This window comes from Rosa rugosa, chromosome 6 (genome assembly GCF_958449725.1).
Source record: "Rosa rugosa chromosome 6, drRosRugo1.1, whole genome shotgun sequence".
Taxonomy (NCBI): Eukaryota; Viridiplantae; Streptophyta; class Magnoliopsida; order Rosales; family Rosaceae; genus Rosa; species Rosa rugosa.
Window position 1 is genome coordinate 36854633 of NC_084825.1, and position 22154 is coordinate 36876786.

Genomic DNA, 22154 nt, shown 5'->3' on the forward strand with positions numbered 1-22154 from the left:
ATGACTTGACTTGATTATTCGCTTGCTTAATTCCAACCCGTGATTGACGATGTGATGGAGGACGACTATTGTCTCTGTGGTTACAGTAAAGTTACATACAGCAAGACCAAGTTCAGTCCATAACATGGGATTGTTGATTTTTCTAGTCTTCATTTCTTAATTGCCGGGTAAAGAGAGGGAAAGGAGAGGAAAATGTCTATATATGTGGATGCTATCTGTTCCTGGCTATTCCAGTCCAATGTCAAGGAGGGAAGGCCAATAGCTTTGTTGAGGTATACCAGCAGCATGTGGCATTGCCTTAGGCTTCAAGGCAAAGAGACAATGACACTAAACTTATTGCATTGAATTTGGATGGAATGGACCCTCTTAATCTGTTCTCGATCGGCTATGTTAAAAGGTTTGAATGCTAGGAAAGGTTTTTCCATGCCATTATTTTTCAATTTGGTATTGTACAATGTAAAGGGTATCGGAGCCTAATGAGAAAATTCTTGATTTTTTTTAGTTGACCTAAGTAACACTGCCAGAAAAATGGTCTTTTACGGCCCGCAAAGAGCGCCGTAAAAGACATTTTACGGCACAAAAAAATGCGCCGTAAATGGACATGCCGTAAAAGACAAAACTCTTTTACGGCGTGTTTCCAAAACGCCGTAAAAGACCCTACCAGCACGCCGTGAAAGACATAAAAGAGCGCCGTAAAAGGGTTTTAGAGATTCTTAATTTCAATTTTCAAATACAAAGCGCGCCGTAAATGACCAAATATGTGCGCCGTAATTGATATCAAAAGCATGCTGTGATTGATCTCAAAAGCACGCCGTAAAAGACAACAATGAGCGCCGTAAAAGGGGTTTAGAGATTTTTTTATTTCATTTTGAAATAGGAAAACACGCCGTAATTGATGTCAGAAGCACGCCGTAAATGTGGTTGTAGGATATATTTACAGCACAATATTTGCACCGATTTTTTTTTTCCTGTAAATTTTGCGATACCATTTCAAAATCTATATAAATCTATACAATTTATTGAGATGAAAAGAGAGATAACAAACTGCAATATCACATTACAAAAAGTAAATTAATATGCCAGCAACAATACTGTATAAAAACAACTTAATTAAACCAACAATTTATCATCACCGTCCTAAAATGTAAAACATTCTAGATTAACAGGGAGCATCCTAGATTAGAATCGTCTTTGTTGATTGCAAAAGATAAATGGTCAGTGATCCATGCTGTGGCCTTTTAAATATCTTCATATTATGTTTGATGCCAACTTTTACCTGCATAACCAAAACAAACACAAACAGAACAATGAAATCTAGTCTGTCATGTGTCTTTCATTCAAGGAAAACACATGTAGCTAAACTTCTAATTCAGCAATTAATGTATCATAAGCAAATAGAAGCACTTCTTTACAATTAATGTTCTGATTCAGATTATAGTGATGGAATCAATATATGTCTATCAATCTGCAATGTATGTCAATTAACCAGAATTAATGTGTCACAATCTGCACTTCTTTACAGTAAAAACAATACTACTAAGAAACCAAATTGTGACCAAATGCATGAAGGTGCATCATGATTCTTGATTTTGTTTAGAAATTGGGAACCCAAAAGAAGTACAAAGATTATGCTTAGTTAATTACCTGAACGTCGAAATCAACAAAATCAATTGGGAATTGTGCAGCAATATTGAAAGAGAGGATTGAGTTCTCTTTGATTCCTCTCGTTCTGATATCAGAGGACTGCAACATGTTCATTCCATTTCCTCTGTGTCCTATCAATACCAACTGTGGAACTCATTACTCACCCATATAGGCTTTGTTTCATTGGCTAATTCCCAATCCCAATACTTCTCAGTTATAGTCTTCTTTTTCTTCTCACCCTGATAAACAAGTACATAAAGCTCAATGCAATGTTTTCTAAGAACATTGCCTACACTTCAGATTGCATGTCAATTACCTCTGGCTTTGGTTCTTCTCCTTCCTTTGGTTCTTCCTCCTCTTCAACCTGCCAAAAGTTTGAACTTAGTACTGGCGAAAATGCTAATTGACTCATTTTTTAGTGAACGAGTACATATGATTTTTATAAAGAGATACACAAACTTGAGGATTATTTTGTAAGGTCAACACAATGAAGACCTTATCAAGAGAGTAACATTTTGAAGAAATATTAATTTTCTGATTACCAACTTTTAACTAGAAAAGAAGTAACAATCTAACCATTAGAAAGAAAAATAAAGTGGAACTATGAAATCTGCTATATTTATAGAGGGGAAAACGTTTGTTACAAGAAGAAAACAAACCTCAACAGTCCTTGACTTTTGTTGCCATGTGTAGATGGGGAAAGAAACAAATTGCGAGTAATTCTTCACCAAACTCTGAAATCTGCTATATTTATAGAGGGGAAAATGTTTGTTACAAGAAGAAAACAAACCTCAACAGTCCTTGACTTTTCTTGCCACGTGTAGATGGGGAAAGAAACAAATTGCGAGTAATTCTTTACCAAACTCTGGATCCGGGCAGGCTCTGAGAACTCTGTAATACCCCGAAAAAAAATCCAAATTAATTTCCGTGGATTTTTAGAAATGATTTCACAATAGTGGGAGCGAGTACGAGGCTCGGAGAAGTTGTGGAATTAGTTCGAACGATTAATTTTCGAAAACGTACGTTATTTAGGGGCACGCGAAAATCGACTTTTTATATGTATGGAATTTGGGAAAACTCCCTTCATGAAAGTTGTAGAGCTCGTCGATACGATCGCGTGCATATGTAGAACGCAAAAATCGGAGTTCGTATGAATTAGTTATGATTTTTTGAAAAAGTTTCCAATTTAGTATAAATCTTCCATTTTCGGAAATTTCCGAAAATAATTTCAGAAACTTCCAAAAATGGAAATTGAGCTGCAGCCCCTCCCCCGACCGGAAATCGCCTTCGATTTTCTTCCGGCTATTTCTTCCTCCTCCGGCCACCGATCCTCACCAAACTTCTTCCATTGGCTTCGTATGGTCCTTGCGCACCTGTCTGTGGCAGCCTTGCACGGTGGCGCGGCCTGTAGCGGCGGCGGCAAGCCCGGTCCGATTTGAGTTCGATTTTAGTCAACGCCGGTTTTCTCCTAGCTCCGGCCACCAAAACTTTCGATCCTTAGCTCTATGAACTCGCCTCAACCTGCTGATCATCATACTAGAAGGATCGCACCTGGAGTGACCGGTTTCACGTTCGTCGGAGCTCGACCGGTTTTCGATCGAAAACCAAAACCTTTCGATCGTGATATCTCGAGCTGTAGTGCATCGTTTTGATTGATTTTTGAACCACTGAGTTCGCCTTGATTTTCTTAACAACTCTCCAGAAGGAATCGAGGCCTGAAGTTGCAGTTTTTACGTCGAACTAGGAGCTCGCCGGTTTCTGGGGTTTTTTCCGGCCAACCCGACTGGTTTGAGGTAATTTCTATCCCTTCCGGTCATCTTCAGCTTACATGCTAGTTAAGAAAATCATTAGGCATGATGAGACGAAGCGGAGCAGCCTGGCCCCGACACCATTGGCGGTGGTCGGCGGCGGCTCTGTCCCTAACTCCGGCGGCCCTTTCCGGCCACCTCCGGGGGTCAAAAATATGGTTTCTGTACATTTTCAGATTCTATATTTCAATACGATCATTTTGATATATTATACGCAATTTTTGGATATCATATGATTAAGTTATGAATTTTTACGTTTCGATCGATTTCGATCGTTTGATTCATGATATGTGAAGTTAGGACCGTCAGATGGACTTGTAGTTTTGATATGATGATCTTATGACTGTCCCAGCGGCTTTGTGTGGTCATGGGCGAAGATCCGACCGTTGGATCTTCGTATAAATGCAAAACAGTGATTAGGAAGGCGATCCGTGAGGATCCGACCGTTGGATCATCATTTAATTTCAATCCGACCGTTGGATTGTCGTTTGATTTTGTTTTTGAGTTATTGGCTAAGTTAAGGTCATGTTTGATTAGGTGATCGACAGTTTGATTTGGCGGACGATTCGTGAAATTGTATTTTGAGCTGTTAAGAAGACGCAGCGGGAATTTAGAGGTGAGTAAACCTCACGTGGTTCATATTACGAACCGAATAAATTTAATTACCTTATTTTGTCGTAATTGCGTGAAAATATTTATGGAATAAATATTTGTTTTAAAATCATATGGACTTGATCAACTACGGTCCATGGGTAAGTAAAATGATTTTTACTATACAAATGAATTTCTCGGTTTTATTGCATGTGAACTATAGTTGGTATTAGTGATTATCCCTGAGCGGATAATTACGTATATATATACTTACGTGATTATATGTGAATGGTGTGACATTGAAGAGTGTGGAATTGGGATGATTAAATTATTATGAATTGACATGTGACTTACCATAATTATATGTGATGAACATGATTGATGAGTTCTTGTTAATATTCATGATTTACATTGGAGGATGTATAGAGTTAGAGAATGTAGGGTTCTGAGGATGAGGTGTCTGAAGTTCGACGGTTAAGGATAACCGGAGTGTTTGTGTGCTGAGGACGGGGATGTCCAAGGTGCGACGGTTTATTATTAACCGAAGTTGTGTGCTGAGGACGGGGATGTCCAAAGCGCGACGGTTTATTATTAACCGAAGTATATGGTGCTGAGGACGGGGATGTCCAAAGCGCGACGGTTTATTATTAACCGAAGTATGTCGCATTACTTGCACCTAGGCCAAGGTGACTGGTAGCGATGTGGTTAGAGCTCTAACGTGCTGTTGGGATGGACCAAAGTGGTGTTATGTGGGTTGGGTTTTTGCAGGACCAGTGTGGTGTATTGTGATTTGAGGATTGTGAAAATGTATTCCTTGTGGTTTTACATGAGTGGTTTGATGTCTCTTTGCAGACGTAATACTGTTGAATTTTACTTGAACTGAAATTTAATAAATCAACAGTTCTTTCTTTTTACTCATACGGGCTGTCAAAAGCTTACCGGGTTTTGTGTTGTTGCAATCCCGGTACACTATTCAAACGGTGTAGCGGATAACCCTGCAGGTCAGGAGAACCAGGACGGTGATCGGGCAGCTTAGAGTAGTGTTATGTGAATTACAGCATTATATTGTGAGGTTTGTTATGCTCATTTAGAGCTTTACACACTACTAGAATTTTGTTCATAGACATCGGTTCTGGACCGATGTTAAACTAATTTTCGACCGATGTCTTAGTGGGTGTAGAGAAAAGTATAGACATCAGTATAAGCGCGTTTTCAACCGATGTCCCAGACAACAACCAACATCGATTCTAAAACACAAATCGATGTATAATCGTTATAATCATCATAATCTTATATGTTAACTATATTTAATTCTTCATATTTTCACATTTTATGCTTAGTAAAATATATCTCGAACAATACCTAAGTGAACATTTAAATCGATTACAATTTCAGAAATGATGTCTAATACTGTCGTAGACATCAGTGTTCAAAAACTATTGTTTGTTCTTGGCCATTTTTACATGCATCTTGCCACCTTATTTTCCTAAGGACGATGTATGTGGCCTTAGGCAACATCGGTTACTTTATTAAGAATGATGTGTTGTTGTACAGGGGACATCGTTTTTGTTCATGTAAAACGATGTTTACTGGTTTTATGTACATCGCTTCTTTTGATATGAACTAATGTGTTATTTCGTCGTAGACATCACTTCAGGTTTTTAAAACTAATGTTCTGTGTTTCATGGTAAATTGGTTTACTTTATAATAAGTGATTTGTACGTCGACAATAGATTACGTTTTCGTGTTTATAAATCGATGTGCACTGGTTTTAGGTACATCGATTTTGTGGGCACATTTCGATATGTTGGTAATCATGAGACATCGATTTTTATTTTAGTACTGATTTCTAATCTCTAAATTGAGATTGCATGCAAAGTTTGCATCTAGCTACTACTTGGAAAAGAAATACATTTCTCAATATATTAACTCAAGCACATCATCTAAAAATTGAGGCATTCCATTAATTATGTCCAAATTCATGATCCAACATAATTCACAAAATAAAACTGCAAACCTAAAAATGCTAGCGTAGAAACATATGAACAAGTTAAAAGATTAGTCACATTTTCAGTCAAGATAAAGAGTTGCATGGGTACGCCAAACTCAAAGATTTCATACTAAGTGTGCCCCATCAGAACTGCAGTACATTTCTTTTCCTGAATATTCCATATCTTAACCTAGAACAAAACCAAAGAAACAGCAGAATCATTAGTAACTAAACCAACTTCTATACACGGCAGAATTACAGTTTGATCAACTACTATAGGTCTGGAAAATTGAAATGGTCCAAATAATATCAGAGTATTAGGAAATCAGAACAAGCAAAAACATGAACTGAACACAACAAAATGGGCAAACTCTGTGATTGAAATGCTTAAACCAGATAAAATTACTGGAAAAATTCACAGCACAATGCACACAGCCTATGAAAAACAAGAATTGAAGTAGCTCAAATAGCATAACAGAGAACCAAAACCAGAATACTGCGTCTGGAACATGACATGAAGCATATAAATATATTGCTGCAGCTCATTAATCATTAGCTCTGAGCTCAGTGCTCAGTGACAACATTTTTGAACAAGTAAAGCCTGAGCACACTCAACTTTGTATTTACAAGGTCTATTGTACTGCACAGACTCAAGACAGTATCACTTTGCATTTTGGGAATTCACACACATGTTAAGCCAAATTCAAAATATAGGACTAGAATACAACACTTAAAATTACCTATATGCTGGAGAAAACTAACAGCAAATTAAAGTGCGCATGACTGAATGGTCTCCATATGTAGCCAACGACTGATCCAAGGGATTTCTCGAAGTTCTTGCATGAGCTGGGTACTCCATCCATCTGTAATCCCAGTCACAATCTGTAATCCTTGTACTGTTCAAGAAATGCAATATTAGTGCGACAAAAATGTACATGTAGTACAAGGGAGACATAAACTAAAAAATAAAGATGCATGCACCCACATCCCCACACCACAGGAACACACAAGTAGGCACACAAATTAACTTGAGATATGTGAACTGCGTGCTTTCTTATGGCATAAACACTAGTAGACAAAAATTATAATAGAAATATAACATAAATATATATATATAGTGTGTGTGTGTGTATTTGTTACCGAGAAAAGAAAAAATAGTTTCCACCATGCTTATAATAACAACATGACAAGCTTAATCTTACAAATGATCCCCCTTCCCACTTCACCACATGTTTTTCCATCATAGAAAGACAAGCATGAAGCCTTCTTACTGACCTTGTTGTTCTTGGCCCAAATTTTAAAATTTGATTCCAAAATACAAAACAATGGGAGGGTAAACCGAAACAACGCCCTTATAGGCAAGGTTAGTTGTCTGATCCCGAAAAGAGCAAATTCTTTCAAAAATAAACAAAAAATTTGCTTTATTTTGGCTGCAGAAAACACTACAGGAAATAGAATGTTATTGAGTTATGAACTTTGCAAGTTGCATTTTTTCAGCTATAAAAAACTCAGCCCCACAAATCCAATTCATTAGTCCTTTTTGCGTTGGTGTGTGTTTTTGAGGTTTATACCATACCAAATTTCAAGACCAAAAACCCTGATCTCATTTGGGTTCCTAACCTTCTCATAAATCAAACACAAATTTCTACAAGAATCACAAGTATCACCATCATAAAGAGACTCCCTAATTTGGTAATTGTAAAAGTTTCAACACTAAAATCCCATCTTTCCCTGAAGTTTCTCACAAACAAAAACAGAAAGCCCAAAAAAAAAAAAATTTGAATCAAAAAGAAGAAGAAAGCATACCTCTAAGAACAGCACCACACTGATACATAGAGTAATCAGCTAGCTCAGGAAGAAGATTCTCACACTTTGGGCACTGAACCAACCTCACTTTTCCACCTGAGTCCCCCATTGCTCATAACAAAAGCAACCCAACAAAACCCATAAACCCAAAACAAACAAAATCCCACTGTTGACAGTCAAAGTTAGCAGAGAAAAAACCCAAAACAAAAACAAAAGCTGAAAAAATGATTCAAGGGGTTTGAAATTTGGAATTTGGCGTCAAACATTGATTTAAAATTGAAGCAACTCTTGCAACAAGCATTACATTCAATAAGCATGCAAGAGTATAACACTTCAGTGACTACAATGAGAAATGCAGTTCTAAAAAGATTCAAAAGAGTACCAACAGTTTAGAGATAGTAACAGTTCTGGCTTTCTGTATCTAATCTTTATAAGTAATGGGCATCACCCTTACCTTACAGAGTTTCATTGAGTGCGAGTGAGTGTATATAGCTAACTATACACAGATGCGTACACAAACATACAATCATCCACAACTCCGATGCAAAATAAACCAGTCGTAAAGGGAAATTGAAGAGCATATAGTGAATAAGGATAAAAAAGGGACCTGTTTGACGGACTCGGCAATCTCGGGGCCATACCGTCGCCGGGGAAGATTGAATTCAATAGTATACCTTCAAAAGGATGCTCAAATATTGAGTCCACAATCGGGCGTACAAGCTCCGGCTTTAAAAGGATATCTCTGAATCCTGAGATGTGAATTCCAACATATCCCCTGCAGAAAACCAATAATAAACAAATTAGACTCACAGATCACTCATACAATCAGATATTATGATCAAATTTCCAATTCAAAATCAACCAGCCAGAAATAGTTGAAGAATCTTGAGATCAGAAACTTACTTCTTGGCTGATTCGCCTTTGACTTTAGCAGCAGAGTCAGGGGCCTTCTTGTCATCCTGCTCCTAAACCCAAATCCAAGTAAAACTGAAACATAAATAGAGATGAATCTCACTTTATTTACTCTATAACACAGTGCCGGCAATTTCAATAGACAAGGAACAACAGAATCTGCATATTAATAAACAAAAAATTGCAAATAACATGTGTAAGCAAGATAACTAGCTTAACATGCACACAAGCGATAGAGACCACAGTTATGAACCTTATACAACACAAGGCTACGAATAAACTTTACTTCTTCTTCACTATAATGTCCCTCTTCTTATTTATCATCAGGGAACTCTTTCACAGAAATAGGAAGACATATTCGATCTTCTAAGTTCATCAAGTCTTTAGCCCCCACCTTCACGAAAATCGAAATCAGAAACAAAACTACCCCATATAATTGCAACAAAAGCTCTGAGCTCTACCCATTAGTCCATTACAAAACAAAACAAAAGTTAATACAAATTTCAGATACCCTTAACACATTGATCCATGTCAGATGCTTCTCTTCGAACCTGTGATAAATAATCAAAGCAAACCACTTTCCAATCACCATTCAAGAACCCATTTCCAAAATGTAATGAAACTTCAAAAGACTTTAACCTGTCTTAAGCGAAAGAGCTTCTGAACAAGGCTTCTGGGAATCTCGGGGCAGCACCTGGTGACCCATTTAAGCGCCGTCGTAGCTGAGGAGGTGGAGGGTTTAATATACACATCTCTGAGAGCTCTCGTCCCAAAGCGGTGCCGTTTACGGTGGCAGTGAACGGAGGTAGAATGAACCACTTTTTGCGGCCTTTTTTTTTGTCTTGGTGAAATGTTTGGGTGGTTGCGTAAGATCGGGAGTAGTGGAAAGGTGAGATGAAGAGCCTATCGCCGACGGATTCGGCCGAGGAGGAGAGTGGAGCAGAGGGCGGAGAAGACCAGAGCGAGCCTCTTCAATTTCTTCAACTCTGCCAATCTCAGATCGAGGCCGGCTCAGGATTCAAAGTTGTTACTTCAATTTCAGATCGAGGTCGGGCTTTCGGCTCTTCAGATTCCGGCGGAGAATGGAGGAGGAAGGTTCGTGAAGTTGATTAGGAGCTCGAGTTTGTGATGCTGGGGTTGAGAATGGATATTAGGGCTTGAGGCAAAGTGAGAAAGTTTTGGGGTCGGGCCGAGTGCTTTTTTTTTTTTAAGTGTGAAAATTTTAAGTTTTCGTCCCCGCGTCCTTGAATTCATTAAAACACTTAGCGCGTCCACGAAAATGAGGTTCCCGCAAATTTTCAAATAAAACTTTTAACACCGGTCATTTTAAGAACTGATGTTAATGGTATACATTTAAATCGGTATTTTTCTAAAACGATGTTAACTTACTTTTTTACATCATGTGCAAGTCTAACCGATTTAAATGATGTGATGTAAATGAACAGATTTCTAGTAGTGACAATTTTACTTTGTAAGAGTGAATTGTAATAATTAACTCGAGGTTTTCGAGTTTTGTGTTGAGTGGCGAGTGGTGTGTTTGTTTCTGAGAAAAAAATTCAGAACGTTATTTGTATTAATTGTTTATTCATGTTTCGGATTTGAATTGGTTATTCAAAATTCGGGGCGTGACAGTTTGGTATCAGAGCGTAAGGTGCATATTTGGTGATAATCAGTACTCCCCGAGTGATGGCCCGTCTGCAGCGGATCCCCATCATATACTCTTCGGTACTGGTATAATCATTGGGTATGTCTTAGTATGGGGTCTAGACAGTGTGTAAGTCCGTAGGACGGTAGAATGGCCTGGTAGGTTCGTTTTAGAATAAGTTTTGCTTCCGTGAGTTGCAATCTTCGAGGAATGGAAACCTCCGGATTTAACTCTGATGAGTCGGTGAGGATTGTTTATGGAAATGAGTTTCTTTTGGATGTTGAAGTGTTTGGTTGAAGGCATGATGTGGACCTATGCACGTACCTAGTGTGGATACGAGTATTAATGGATAGAAAGTTTGTCTTCTTAAGTTGGACGTACATATGTTTTTGGATGAGATGTACATGTCAAATAATAGATATCTTGTTTTGTAACGAGATGTCTTAGTGGGGTTTTGGTAATTGGCATGGGTGATGTGTTTTAAGTGACTCTGAGGCAACTATGCTGACTTTGTGTGAGATTGAATTCTTAGTGTAGACTAAGAAGGTTGTGTGGTGATTCTATATACACTACGTGATGAGCTTTTAGAAGGAAACGTTATGAGTAAAAGTATGGGTTTTTCCTGATGTCTATAGAAGACTTGTGCATATGGCAGCCTTTGTGGCAGTGCTTGTAGTGCTTTAGTGGTAGTTTGTGTGATAAAGTATTTTTTGGGGGCTAGATAAAGCTAGACCTTATCTTGATTGTATTCTAAAGTGGTAGGACACCTGTAAGCAGGGATTAGACGATCCATTGATATCGTGATAGGGTTTTGTGTAGGGACAGGATCCTTATATGTAGACAGTTGATGATGAGGTGGAGGCTTCAGAGGTTGAGTTGCCTGTTCCACCTGTAGTTGATGTGATGGATGTTATTCTCGGTTTGAAGTCGTGAAAGAGATTGAGAATCTAGGAGTAGTTGGAAGGAGAATTGATTTCACGAACTCAAGATGATAGGAGTGTGAGAGATTATGAGACAAAATTCTCAAGACTATATTGGTTTAGGAGACAAATGGATGCAAAGAGTTGACCATAAAGTCTCAGCTGGGGCTGGATACTTCCCTTTAGCATGACGTAACCATTTAATAGAACTTGTTTTGGTTAGGGTGTTAGCCATTGAATAGGATTCTTGACTTATGTGGAGCTTGTGAGTAGTGTTGCGGTTAGGGAAGAGATTGTTGTGGTTTTCGAGCTTAGTGATGTAAATATGGAAATACTTATGTTACCTCTAAGGAGGGTAGTGGAGTTTGTTATCGAGGTGATACTAGGTTTGATACCCATATTAATGGCGCCTTATTGGATGACACCAACTAAACTTAAGGAGTTGAAGTTCAAGGTGAGAGTTTACTTGAGTGGAGATTCGTTAGAGCTAGTACTTCTCCATGGATCGAGATTAGGGATACCTACTAAGACATGACGTACGAACGTGGAGAAGAAGAAGAATATAGTTATATCTCATCTTTAAGGTGAAGCATGACCATGATGAGATTTAGTACTAAGGATATGTTAGTGTTCTAGTTCTAAAGATCACGAGTGTAAGAGGTGTTAAGTTTGGCGCTCTATAGATGTTTTTGAATAGGAAGTGTTTAGCTTTATTAATCCCTGACTCTAGCGACGAAATTGTTTTGTGTTTGGTTTGACTCAGATGATGCTAGCTAGACTTCTGTGTGACTTAATTGATTGTTAGGTTTTGATTGATTGTTTGTGATATATCATTATGAAAGAGGCGTGCAGCAGAGTTGGCGAAGGTTTTGAAAGAGCAAGGAGTGACCAAGGTTCGACCCTTGGTGTCGTTGTTGGTTTGTTTTAAAGAAAAGACTACCACATTCATTCAGTCTTATTACAAACCAGAAGCAAAATAAAGTTATTGTCCAACGAAAGTAAAAATGCAGAAAAAGAAATACAATAATTAAATGATGAATTGTTTTTACTTCTTCCCCTTTGATTGGGAAAGCTCAGCAATCTCCTCCCTGAGTTTGGTGACTTGATCATCGACCTCTTCACTGCCCTGCGAGTCACTACTAGTTGAGTCACTACTGGTTGAGTCAAGAGCTTCCCAAGGAACATGAGGAGCGGTGCGCGGGCGAGTGGCGGCCCTCTTGCTGGTTTCAGCCTCAGGAGGAGGGTCCTTATGGAGTGACGCAGCAACGTCCTTGCAAGGAAACCCAGGAGGATGACCTTGCATGTTATTGACCTCCTGAGCAAGCTTGTTCATGGCGGTCTGACAGCTGATCAAAGAAGAGTTCAGGTCAGAGATGTAATCGATCATGCATGTGACTCGCCAATCCGTCACCGTAATACCATCACGGAGAGAGGAACGCAGAGCATCAATTGAGTCAGACAAGCTTTCCAGGGTGGCCACAGGTCGAGAAGCTCGAGCAGCCGAGGAGGAAGGGGACTCGCTAGGATGTAGTCTGGGAGAGCGACGAGGCAGAGGAGGGGGACTGCGGCTACGCTCACGTATAGGACGATGGTCCCCAGGACGAGTGAGGCCAGCGCGAGTGGCCGCTTGACGACCTTCTTCTTCTAGAGAGAGAATGCGGCGTTGATTGACGCCCATGCGAGAGGTAACCTTGGTTCGAACCATGAGGAAAGAGAAGGAGAGAATTGAAGAACGGTGATGATGAGTGTTTAAGAGAGATTGCTGTTAGAAGGATCGAAGTGATGAAATGGTGTTGGGGATTTGAGTTTATCAGATGGAAGAAGAGATTTGAGTTATCGGATGGAAGAAGAGAATTGAGAGAGAATGGCTAAAACTCTGGGGAAATTTTCTTTTCTTTTGTGTGAACAGTCTCTTCCCCAGAATACACCTATTTAAGGAACAAGGCGTACAAATCTCCACCGTTGGATGGACAATCTCAGAGATTCAAACTACGCGTTGGATTAAAGTCGCCCTAAAACACGGAAAAGTTGTTGACGCGTGGAGGGCGCGTGAGGGAACCGAACGAATCTCGAGGTGCTGTGCCAGGCAAGCTTTAGCCGAAAGTGAATCTGATTTCCGTAAAGCACGGAAAAGATAAGTCGTGGCAGGTGGACCGTGCAAGGCTTGTCTCGGATCAATGCCCTCACTGTAGTTGTGGGTGGAGGCCCGATGGGCTGGATTTCTGAAATAGTTTTGGAGTAATTTTGGGCCGGATTGTTGAAACAGTTTGGTTTAAATAAAAGGATTTGTATGGATAACAATGAGAGCAGCTTGTGCTCGAGTGGTTGAGAGCGAAGTTCTTGAACAAGAGGTCTGAGGTTCGAACCTTGCCTCCTACAAAAAATTTTCTTTTTTTGGATCGTGTATATGCTCGGAATACGGATGTATATACGGACTGTACAGTATACATGACAGTATGTAAAGCTTCATACTGTAGCCGAGTCGAGCCGAAGGTTGGTGGGCCGAGTTTTCAGCCCAAATTGGTTTGGGCCGATTCGAATAGCAGTTGGTTCAGTTTCTTTGGCCCAAACTGCTAGCCCTAGTGCTTAGCCCAAGGATTGAGCAAGCCCAAGTCATCATCACTGGGTGACATAATTTATTGGCGTGCTTTTGGGGATGATTTGTTTTGTGTGATGCATCTCTATGGTTGTGAAGAGTGGTGCATGCTTAAGTTTTACTATGGAGATTTACCGTGATGCTAATTGAGTAGCGAAACACTTTGTGGGAGTGTTTACTGTGCTTGTATGCCAGTACAGAGTGATGATCTATGTGAAGATCTATGTGAGGATCTATGAGATGATCCATGTGACGATTTTGTGTATTTGATGTGGAGTGTTGTTGAACAGTTGTTGTGTGAGTTTACGTTTGTGATGAAAGGATTTAGTGGCCATAGAAATGTATTTTTATACAAAGGGCTGAGGCTTTGTAGATTACTACAGATTTGGAAAAGATGGAGATTCTGTGGTTAGGTCAACCTTAATCAAGAGGGATTGACTTACGCTCAAATTTCGGGACGAAATTTCTTTAAGGAGGGTAGATTGTAATACCCCGAAAAAAAATCCAAATTAATTTCCGTGGATTTTTAGAAATGATTTCACAATAGTGGGAGCGAGTACGAGGCTCGGAGAAGTTGTGGAATTAGTTCGAACGATTAATTTTCGAAAACGTACGTTATTTAGGGGCACGCGAAAATCGACTTTTTATATGTATGGAACTTGGGAAAACTCCCTTCATGAAAGTTGTAGAGCTCGTCGATACGATCGCGTGCATATGTAGAACGCAAAAATCGGAGTTCGTATGAATTAGTTATGATTTTTTGAAAAAGTTTCCAATTTAGTATAAATCTTCCATTTTCGGAAATTTCCGAAAATAATTTCAGAAACTTCCAAAAATGGAAATTGAGCTGCAGCCCCTCCCCCGACCGGAAATCGCCTTCGATTTTCTTCCGGCTATTTCTTCCTCCTCCGGCCACCGATCCTCACCAAACTTCTTCCATTGGCTTCGTATGGTCCTTGCGCACCTGTCTGTGGCAGCCTTGCACGGTGGCGCGGCCTGTAGCGGCGGCGGCAAGCCCGGTCCGATTTGAGTTCGATTTTAGTCAACGCCGGTTTTCTCCTAGCTCCGGCCACCAAAACTTTCGATCCTTAGCTCTATGAACTCGCCTCAACCTGCTGATCATCATACTAGAAGGATCGCACCTGGAGTGACCGGTTTCACGTTCGTCGGAGCTCGACCGGTTTTCGATCGAAAACCAAAACCTTTCGATCGTGATATCTCGAGCTGTAGTGCATCGTTTTGATTGATTTTTGAACCACTGAGTTCGCCTTGATTTTCTTAACAACTCTCCAGAAGGAATCGAGGCCTGAAGTTGCAGTTTTTACGTCGAACTAGGAGCTCGCCGGTTTCTGGGGTTTTTTCCAGCCAACCCGACTGGTTTGAGGTAATTTCTATCCCTTCCGGTCATCTTCAGCTTACATGCTAGTTAAGAAAATCATTAGGCATGATGAGACGAAGCGGAGCAGCCTGGCCCCGACACCATTGGCGGTGGTCGGCGGCGGCTCTGTCCCTAACTCCGGCGGCCCTTTCCGGCCACCTCCGGGGGTCAAAAATATGGTTTCTGTACATTTTCAGATTCTATATTTCAATACGATCATTTTGATATATTATACGCAATTTTTGGATATCATATGATTAAGTTATGAATTTTTACGTTTCGATCGATTTCGATCGTTTGATTCATGATATGTGAAGTTAGGACCGTCAGATGGACTTGTAGTTTTGATATGATGATCTTATGACTGTCCCAGCGGCTTTGTGTGGTCATGGGCGAAGATCCGACCGTTGGATCTTCGTATAAATGCAAAACAGTGATTAGGAAGGCGATCCGTGAGGATCCGACCGTTGGATCATCATTTAATTTCAATCCGACCGTTGGATTGTCGTTTGATTTTGTTTTTGAGTTATTGGCTAAGTTAAGGTCATGTTTGATTAGGTGATCGACAGTTTGATTTGGCGGACGATTCGTGAAATTGTATTTTGAGCTGTTAAGAAGACGCAGCGGGAATTTAGAGGTGAGTAAACCTCACGTGGTTCATATTACGAACCGAATAAATTTAATTACCTTATTTTGTCGTAATTGCGTGAAAATATTTATGGAATAAATATTTGTTTTAAAATCATATGGACTTGATCAACTACGGTCCATGGGTAAGTAAAATGATTTTTACTATACAAATGAATTTCTCGGTTTTATTGCATGTGAACTATAGTTGGTATTAGTGATTATCCCTGAGCGGATAATTACGTATATATATACTTACGTGATTATATGTGAATGGTGTGACATTGAAGAGTGTGGAATTGGGATGATTAAATTATTATGAATTGACATGTGACTTACCATAATTATATGTGATGAACATGATTGATGAGTTCTTGTTAATATTCATGATTTACATTGGAGGATGTATAGAGTTAGAGAATGTAGGGTTCTGAGGATGAGGTGTCTGAAGTTCGACGGTTAAGGATAACCGGAGTGTTTGTGTGCTGAGGACGGGGATGTCCAAGGTGCGACGGTTTATTATTAACCGAAGTTGTGTGCTGAGGACGGGGATGTCCAAAGCGCGACGGTTTATTATTAACCGAAGTATATGGTGCTGAGGACGGGGATGTCCAAAGCGCGACGGTTTATTATTAACCGAAGTATGTCGCATTACTTGCACCTAGGCCAAGGTGACTGGTAGCGATGTGGTTAGAGCTCTAACGTGCTGTTGGGATGGACCAAAGTGGTGTTATGTGGGTTGGGTTTTTGCAGGACCAGTGTGGTGTATTGTGATTTGAGGATTGTGAAAATGTATTCCTTGTGGTTTTACATGAGTGGTTTGATGTCTCTTTGCAGACGTAATACTGTTGAATTTTACTTGAACTGAAATTTAATAAATCAACAGTTCTTTCTTTTTACTCATACGGGCTGTCAAAAGCTTACCGGGTTTTGTGTTGTTGCAATCCCGGTACACTATTCAAACGGTGTAGCGGATAACCCTGCAGGTCAGGAGAACCAGGACGGTGATCGGGCAGCTTAGAGTAGTGTTATGTGAATTACAGCATTATATTGTGAGGTTTGTTATGCTCATTTAGAGCTTTACAATTTTACTTTGTAAGAGTGAATTGTAATAATTAACTCGAGGTTTTCGAGTTTTGTGTTGAGTGGCGAGTGGTGTGTTTGTTTCTGAGAAAAAAATTCAGAACGTTATTTGTATTAATTGTTTATTCATGTTTCGGATTTGAATTGGTTATTCAAAATTCGGGGCGTGACAAACTCATACTTGTCATCCGGCTGCAAGAAGAAAAATATAAGATGGCCATCCAGACATAGTGTTGAAAAAAATAATTGAACAAATAGCTGGACACACATTCATTGGCCAACAAACAACACAGGCACATGCAAAATGACCAAATGTCATGAAATGAGAAATGAAGGAGGTAAGGTACCCTTAAATATAGTTTGATCTGCGTCCCACGGCTAATGATATTTTCTGGATCAGTTTCTACCCTAATCACATAAGAGCTACTCTCAGCAGCTGATTCCCAGACGTATTGCTTGTCTGATTTTGGGCTTTTTGTAGAAACAACTACCTGATTTACACAATATGTAAAATAATTAGCAACTGCTCAAGACAGTCATCCAGACTAGAAGCTCAACTATGAGCAGATAGTTTTTACAAGGCATAAGACTAAAAAAAGTGTGAAACCAAAATTGCACCTTGTCAGCAACAAGAAAAGCAGAATAGAACCCAACACCAAATTGACCAATCAAACCGTTGTCTGCACCAAGATCCTTATTTTCCTAACAAGATATAAGCACAAAGATCAGATTCAAAAGCATCAATAAACAAAAACAAGATTCAGTAGACTGCAAAACAATGCATTATGAGAGAGACCTTCAGAGCCGTCAAGAATTTTGAAGTACCACTCTGAGCAATGGTACCAAGGCAGTCAATGAGTTCCTCCTTCGTCATCCCAATAGCATCCCTAAAATTCAGACACCAACATGTCAATCATCTCCACTAATCCATCAAGGAACAAAACAAACTTAACAATCAACTTAAAAAAAAATTAGCAGCAACATACGTTATAGTGATAGTCCCATTCTCTGGGTCGGGTTTGATGCGTATCTGCAGCTCAACAGCATCTCCAAGCAGCGAGGGCTCAGTCACACTCAAAAATCTCAACTTGTCCAAAGCATCACTTGCATTACTAGAGCATTATAACAAAACAAGTTAGCATATCAACAAAAACCATAATGCACATATTATTCCATTCAAATTCTATCTATGCCACAAATTAATCGATGCATATGCATATTCAGCTTACCTAACACGCTCCCTAAGGAACACCTTCTTGTGGCTGTATAGACTGTGCACTATCAAATCCATTAGCCGACTGACCTGTAATTAGTTTCAAAGTCCTCAGCTTTCAATTCAAAACTGATAAAGTAAAATCTCAAAAGCAAAAAAAAAAAAAAAATGAAAATGAAAACGGTAAACAGTCCCAACTATGAGTAAAGTCCCCATAATTTAAACCCAATGCATCCATTTTGATTGCCCATATAACAATAACACCACAAATCATCTAAAAGTCAGAACCCAATTGAGTCAGAACCCCAAAAAAACCAAACTTTAGTAGAAACAGAGAGAAACCCACCTCAGCTTGGTACTGGAATTCCTCACCGGGCGTATCGGCGACCTCTTTCTCGGCACCGCAGCATCGCAGCGAACAGTGACCTTCTTATTTTGGGTCTCAAGCCTCCATTTCAATCCACCGCAAGCGAAGCCCTTTCTGAGCCCATTTTGGGGCACAAAGGCACTTCTGAGGTTCAAGGCCTTGTTGGGGTTTCTGAGAGTCAAAGAAGGAAGTGAAGCAAGAGATGCTGTGGAGAAGGCGAGGGAGACGGTAGGGAGAGAAAGAGCGTGAGGTTTGTGTAGGGAAACGCCATCGGAAATTCGAAGGTGGAAGATCTGATGATTACATGGGTAGGTGATTTTGGGTGTTTGCGATGATGGATAGAGAGGGAGGATGAGAGAGAGAGAGAGCGCCTCCATTTTGGGAGAGTTTTTTGAGCGGAGGGCGAATTCGTGGTTTTCATAGCAAACTTCCAGTATAGAGGGAAATTAGAATTTGAGCCAAAAATAAAAGCGGGCTCTTCAACACTTATGGTATTTAGTCATTCACGACGCACATTAAAAAAGGCCTTAAAAGATTAATTGGGAAGTCTTTTACGGCGCACATAATATGCACTCCGTAAAAGACCAAAAAGAGAAGTCTTTTACAGCGCACATTGAATGTACGCCGTAAATATAACGTGACATTTACGGCACACATGATATGCACGCCGTAAAAGATCAGAAAGAGAAGTATTTTACAGCGCACATAAAAACACGCCGTAAAAGACAATCTTTTACGGCGTGCAAGACATGCACGCCGTAATTTGCGCGTCGTAAAAGACAAGTTTTCTAGTAGTGTAACTAGGAGCAAGTTATTGCTATGTATAAAAAATTTCAATGCTGGCTAGACAGGTTCCCCAAGAAAGAAGAGACCTCTCCAGCTAAATTAGTATTTGGCATGGTGAAGATCAATGTTTTAAAACGCTAAGGCGTAACCGAGGCGTTTTCAGGAGAGCCTCGTTAAGGCGTAAGCCTTACATCATAAAATAATATACATAAATTTCTACATATAACAATACTAGTATAGATAGTTCTTTGTTATTCAGCCAGATTTTACAGCTGTGGACTTTATACCACAGACTTAATACTAGAAATTGTTCTATTAATAGCTTCAGCTAGTACTGGTACAAATATGCAGTCATCCTTGGCTAATATTGCGACTGAACTTGAGCATTAGGCTGATCCTTCATGTAGAACCACCGGTGATAGTTCTATACTATATAACAGATACGAAATCATGACAGTAACTTTTACAGGTATGATTGGTTGACAAATAAGACTCTTCGAACGGGTTACTTTGTGTGGGCAATGACAGCATATGGTGCATGTATGTACTGTGCTAAATTTTGGGACACATGTTGCACTTATTTTCTCTTTGCTAAGCAGATGTTGCACCTGTCATTCATGAAATGCACCTAATTGAGCCATCTAATAAATTTTGGGTGACTTAATAACTCTTGTTTATAAATTTCTGTGTGTTTATGGTAAACAGAGCTCAATGGAGATAATGTGTGGAGCATATGTAAGCTATTTGAAAAATTAAGTCTTTCCATTAAGTTGTCATGGAAAAATGCATTGCGTCCATAGAGTGCAGTATATCACCGGAGGGAAAACTTCCCAGCAAAAGATTGAGATATAAGTTTGGGGAAAGCCACCTAAGTAGCAAAGCAATTTGTCCACAGTCAAAGAGTCCCTGCTTTTCTCTATATAATAGTTGTTATGTTTATGTAGAAAGTCTAGTGCTCTATTCTAGAGAGTATATGCATTTGGTTAGCAAGCCAGTAGATATGTGCATCATTGGTTTTGTCTTTAATAATTGCTTGGCAATTCGCACTGCAGGTCTCCTGGTCACCTATGTGGCTTTGAACTTGATGGATGGACATGGCCAACATGCTTTGTTATACATAGTTCCATTCACACTTGGTAAGATTCTAAGCTTGGATAATCTGGCGGTAACATGCATAGTGTGCCTCCGACCTTTCTGAGCTAAAGCATTCATAACATGAGCAGCAGTAACATAAGCTAGTTACGTTCTGCAGGTACCTTTTTAACCTTGGGACAGATGAGAGGTGACCTCAAAGTTCTGTGGACAAGAGGAGAACCAGAGAGGCCGTGCCCGTACGTGTGACTCCAATCCTCTCACTCTCAATAGAAGAATCTGGATAAAGTAATTGTGTGATAGTTGGTTAGTAACTCAGATACTCGACATGTAGGAGACCATAATACAATTAGAAAGTTGTTACTAAGATGATTTTTATAAATCAGTTGATATAAAAACGGGACGTTTACGACATCCAACATGCATAGGCCCAAGTTTAGCTCCATAAACATCATCGCAGGCAATATCTCAGAAACATTTGTTTCAACTTTCGCCACTTGACCCCTTTCCAGATTGTACGCAAAAGCATACGTACTGTTTATCTTTCAACAGTATCAACTATGTTTGAAGTCCGCATCATCACAAAGTTCATGTTTTGAAAGACCAAGAAATGGTCTGATGGAAAGTTGAGATCCCTATTAGCTTGGATATGGGGATGGGAGAGATGAAAGATTAAGGCCATCAGCACCAGCCTTAAGTTAGTTTTTATAATTTAAATTGCTTACATAGACATCATGACTCCAAAGCAGTAAAATTGTAGAAAGAAAAAAAGAGATGACGAAGCATTAAGTTGCTGCAACCCATAACACAGCAGAAAACTTTCCGAAGCAAGAAGACGATGGTCTCTAATGGAAAGCAATTAAGATGCAACGTCACTGACATCTATGTGGTCTCTTGGGACCTCAGCAGAATACACAATTCCAATTTCAAATATTAAACTTAATAGCTTTATATCGACCAAAAAAAAAAAAAACTTAATAGCTTTACATTTTCTTTAGTATAGTCACTTAAAACCGAAAGTGGTATTTGGTTCTGAAATTGGTACGTTCCAAGTGAGGTATATGACAAACCAATTTATAGGCATGACAAAGTGACTTCCCTCTTCGCTTCTTAATCATTATAGCTGTTGGTTTTCCAAAGGGACATAGGAAAGTGCAATGATTACATAACAAGGCAAGTTCATAACATTGGCATGGTGCACCTTTATTTTCCAGAAAAGAAGTGTACAAGGCCACTGTTATTTCTTCCCTGAGTTCCGTTGGTACAGGCCATCTGCAATTTCTCTTCCAATACACGTTTATTACTAAAGAAAAAGACATTGTCATGGCATGTCGTTACCAGATCGAAAGTCTCAATTTAATTGCCTTTTGCAGAGTCACTCTTTCTAAATCTAAGCATGATCTATTATGGTTGATAAGAAGGTGCATCACATATGGACTTTGGGGTAGACGTTCATCTGGTTAGACAAAATTCATTCACACTGGATTGATCGAGACACATTAATTTAGACAATAGTACTGTTTGTTTTTTAATTATTAATTTCCCAGCAACTGTAGCAAAAACACTGAAATCACACACAGCACAAAATACATGCTCAATATCAATTTCATGCTCGCTTGGTAAAAATACAAAATCAAAACACAACCGAATGAATGTCGGGATGTTGCAGTACAACTGATCAAGCTCATGACAGCTC

General features: G+C 39.5%; 2 protein-coding genes and 2 long non-coding RNA genes across 8 annotated transcripts; 1 reads left to right on the forward strand and 3 right to left on the reverse strand.

The window, feature by feature from the left end:
• Positions 1 to 1006: 1006 nt before the first annotated feature.
• On the reverse strand, positions 1007 to 2536 carry LOC133717940 (uncharacterized). 2 transcript variants are annotated; one of them, XR_009850040.1, is made up of 4 exons: positions 2435 to 2536; positions 1961 to 2008; positions 1645 to 1883; positions 1007 to 1276 (listed from the first exon to the last, which is right to left on the reverse strand). It is a non-coding gene; the product is annotated as an uncharacterized LOC133717940 (long non-coding RNA). The 2 variants fall into 2 exon arrangements; XR_009850041.1 differs by lacking the exon at positions 2435 to 2536 and adding an exon at positions 2304 to 2381.
• A 3446-nt stretch (positions 2537 to 5982) lies between these two features.
• On the reverse strand, positions 5983 to 9504 carry LOC133717970 (uncharacterized). 4 transcript variants are annotated; one of them, XR_009850050.1, is made up of 5 exons: positions 9391 to 9504; positions 8743 to 8826; positions 7840 to 8614; positions 6774 to 6929; positions 5983 to 6223 (listed from the first exon to the last, which is right to left on the reverse strand). It is a non-coding gene; the product is annotated as an uncharacterized LOC133717970 (long non-coding RNA). The 4 variants fall into 4 exon arrangements; XR_009850051.1 differs by having other exon boundaries at positions 7840 to 8005; positions 8447 to 8614; positions 8743 to 9481; XR_009850049.1 differs by having other exon boundaries at positions 8743 to 9302; positions 9391 to 9469.
• A 1619-nt stretch (positions 9505 to 11123) lies between these two features.
• Positions 11124 to 18218, reverse strand: LOC133716709 (heat shock protein 90-5, chloroplastic-like). Its single transcript, XM_062143382.1, has 8 exons — positions 18211 to 18218; positions 17987 to 18112; positions 17797 to 17887; positions 17619 to 17702; positions 17348 to 17491; positions 17176 to 17192; positions 12419 to 12662; positions 11124 to 11285 (listed from the first exon to the last, which is right to left on the reverse strand). Exons 1-8 carry the CDS (start codon positions 18216 to 18218, stop codon positions 11124 to 11126), a joined length of 876 nt encoding a protein of 291 aa, XP_061999366.1.
• A 1741-nt stretch (positions 18219 to 19959) lies between these two features.
• On the forward strand, positions 19960 to 20774 carry LOC133714090 (uncharacterized). Its single transcript, XM_062140164.1, has 2 exons — positions 19960 to 20502; positions 20619 to 20774. The coding sequence occupies exons 1-2, from the start codon at positions 20142 to 20144 to the stop codon at positions 20705 to 20707; spliced, it is 450 nt and encodes a 149-aa protein (XP_061996148.1). The 5' UTR covers positions 19960 to 20141; the 3' UTR covers positions 20708 to 20774.
• The last annotated feature ends 1380 nt before the right edge of the window (positions 20775 to 22154 follow it).

Bases quoted from the DNA above. Each gene is read 5' to 3' on its own strand.
- LOC133716709 (XM_062143382.1), bottom strand. The intron at 17,888-17,986 runs GTATGTTGCTGC...TCTGAATTTTAG, and splicing joins AATGGGACTATCACTATAAC to GGATGCTATTGGGATGACGA. The intron at 11,286-12,418 runs GTCACCAAACTC...CATCAACTACAG, and splicing joins GTGAAGAGGTCGATGATCAA to GTGGAACAGGCAACTCAACC.
- LOC133714090 (XM_062140164.1), top strand. From the start codon at position 20,142: ATGGAAAAATGCATTGCGTCCATAGAGTGCAGTATATCACCGGAGGGA. The intron at 20,503-20,618 runs GTAAGATTCTAA...TACGTTCTGCAG, and splicing joins CATAGTTCCATTCACACTTG to GTACCTTTTTAACCTTGGGA.